Here is a 2,844-nt window from a genome sequence, read left to right as displayed (position 1 = left end):
AGTGCACACGGGAGGTCACTGTAGCCGCCGTTGATTTGTGTATTAACAGCTGGCCCTTGCTAGACTTGAGTCTCGCTGTGCTTTAGGTATGTACAGAGCCGTAAACGCTCCCAAGGCTTTGGTGAAGTAATACAGACCCGACCACAGCTAGGAGCAAGGCTAATGTCTTCCTGGTGCAAAGTTAATTACAAAAATTAGCCTCTGTTAAATCAAGCAGCTGTATCTAATTACAGTGAAGCACTTTATTATTTTTTTTTTTCCCCATGGAAAGGCCTGCGGGAGCTGGAGGGGCTGCAGGGAGCCGTCCTCCCCTGCCCTCCCCACGCCAGGCTGTGCCACCTAAACGCGGCCGTGGGGAAGCGGTGGGACGTTGGGAGCCACGTGGTGCAAGCAGGCGTGTTGCTTTGCTTTGCTTTGCTTTTTTTTCATGAATTTTGGGCCCGTTTCCTCACCGTGCACGGCAATGGTGGGGACCACAGGGCTGTCACATCCCAGTGGCACCGGCAAGTCGCGTCCCAGCATCTCTCTGGCAAACAAAGCTGTTGTCGACAGCAAAACCTGTGTTTTCTCTTTAAAACTTTTTATATCACAGATTTGACAGCTAATTTCTAAATGACTGCAAAGCCAGCTGACATAGGACTTTGCTCCCTTTACTTTAAGGGGAATAATACAGAATGTGAATAAAGCGTGAAATATTTACGGCTGGCAGAGGAACCGTCCCAGCTGACTCCTTGGTGCTGGGGCTGCGCCTGGGCTTTCGCTGCACTGAAGCAGGCCTAACTCCAGATCTGATGCACCAGCCTCGTTAAGAATAAAACTGCTCTGATTAGCCAAAATTACTGTTCATGGCTGTATCTCAATTAAACGGCTCCCCGCAGGCACCTCGGGGTTCATGCAAAGGGTTGTCGTGCCGCTTGTGCCCAAGCTGTGATGTGACTGTGTTTTTTTCAGGGCAATCTGTTCGGCACAGACCTGCCTGCAATTTCCTCTTCTTGCGTTAAAACCAAGATTAAAAACCACATAATCCCTCCTGAGTTCCCATTCAGCTGATTTGCCCTGCAGCAACCTGGCTCCGCACTGCCGGCCCCGCTCGCTGGGCATCTTCCAGCACTGCCATCGCACAACTCAGAGAGGGCAGTGGTGGGGAAACTGAGGCACCGTGGCCAGGATCGCACTGAGAGGGTGGTGGGTCTCCCTGTGCCCATGTCAGGCTGCAGTTTGCATAATGTCTTTTTATTTTCAGTCTTGGTTTATTTGCTCTGCTTCTCCTCCTCCACGACGCAGGAACGTGGAGGATGTCTGCCGGTTCCCGGACCTGCCGGCTCGCAGGCAGCTGACCTACCAGGCCAAGCAGCTCATCGCCCGGGAGATTGAGCTGGAGAAGATGAGGAGGATGGAGGCTTTGCTGCAGGCGCGAAACCTGGACGAGGTAGGGAGGGCTCGCAGCGTTCTGTGGTTTCAGGGGGGTGGGGGGTCCGTTGATGGGGATCAAGCCCTAGGGCTGGTGTGGGGACGTGGTCTTTGCAAAGCAGCCAGTGGCTTTCACTTTGCAAATGGAAATCCAGGATTAAACTCCCCCAGTCGCAGCCGTCTGCCTGCACATCTGCCTTTGGAGCAGCACATCTGTGCTGCGGTGATGAGCCCTTTGGGCTCATCTTTTTGCAGGAAATCTGGAAAGAAGCACTCGCTGTGAGTTAAAGCTTGAAACCCTTTAACTCTCTAACGTGGCTTGTGACGAGATGGGAATTTTAGTTTATTTGGCTGCGATTTATACATGTCTGCGGGGGAGCTGACCTGCTCTCCCCTGCCTGCGTGTTCCCTCGCTGCTTCCCTTCGATCCTCCCAAAGGTCCCGCAGCCCCCAGGAGGAGCAGAGTTCTCAGCCCACTGCCGAAACCCTCCGTGGAGCAGCGGGCAGGAGGCAGGACAAGGTGGAACGGGCTGAGGAACAGCTCGGGTGTAGCTGGTACCTGCCCTGCCCTGGTGCCACGGGGATAATTAATCCCTGCAGGCCCCTTCTTGCAGCAGAAGGGCTTTCTTGGGGAACGCGTGGGGCAAAGAGATGCTGCAAAAACATCTCTGAAGGCTCCTCGTTTACACGGTGCCAACTGCAAAGTCCCAGGGAAAGGGACCTGCCCAAAGCGCTGCCGGGGCTTATCCTGCGTGCTGCTGTGAGACAGAAGATAATGAAAAAAATCCTTGCCAAGTGGTTTGGGTATTGTCATCAAAACTGGCAGCAAATAGAGGGGGTGTGCGGGACGGGTGACGGGCACCATCCTGCCCTCAGGCTGTGCATCACCTGGTGAGGGGGATGCCGAAACCTTGAGCTCAGACGGCCCCAAGGGGACCCTCGCTCAGGGCTCTCCTCCCCACAGGAGCCCAGGAACGACCTCGGCGAGGCCAGGGAGCGAGCGGGCGTGGGGCCGGCCGTGCCCCCCAACCACCAGCAGCGCCTGGAGCACATCGTCCGGAGAGCGGTGGTGGAGGACAAGGTGAGGGGGCTGCAATTTCTACCTGATTTCCTACCAGCGCGTACCTTGGCTGCTGGAGACTCCCTGTCTCTATTGGTATTTGTTATTTTTTTTTAGTACAGTTTCTTTTAATAGAATAGTTCGGCACCACACGTCCCGTAAATGCATCGCTGGATTTACAGCATTGGGACGAATTAGATCTGGGTGACAATTACAGACGTGCCCCCACGGAGCTTTCAGGAGTGGGGAAGGAAAGAGATGTGGATATTTGAGCTAAAACAGCTGAATTTTGGCTCTGTGGAAGCTGCAGGTCGGGGGGAGAGCTACTTGTGGGATGTGGAGGTGTGCACACAGCTCGGGGGGCTGCGGGGGAA

General features: G+C 54.7%; 1 protein-coding gene across 1 annotated transcript in view; it reads left to right on the top strand.

The window, feature by feature from the left end:
• CHTF18 (CTF18, chromosome transmission fidelity factor 18 homolog (S. cerevisiae)) overlaps positions 1-2,491 on the top strand; it is a gene marked incomplete at both ends in the record, with an annotated part of 9,328 nt that extends 6,837 nt beyond the window's left edge. Inside the window, 2 exon segments of the mRNA XM_009708559.1 lie at positions 1,285-1,429; positions 2,375-2,491. Coding sequence (XP_009706861.1) covers positions 1,285-1,429; positions 2,375-2,491 — 262 coding nt within the window.
• Between the last annotated feature and the right edge of the window lie 353 nt (positions 2,492-2,844).

This window comes from Cariama cristata, unplaced genomic scaffold, assembly GCF_000690535.1.
Source record: "Cariama cristata isolate BGI_N322 unplaced genomic scaffold, ASM69053v1 scaffold34469, whole genome shotgun sequence".
Classification (NCBI taxonomy): domain Eukaryota; kingdom Metazoa; phylum Chordata; class Aves; order Cariamiformes; family Cariamidae; genus Cariama; species Cariama cristata.
Note: the sequence above shows the minus strand (reverse complement) of the source record. Positions and strands in the feature narration are given on the sequence as shown.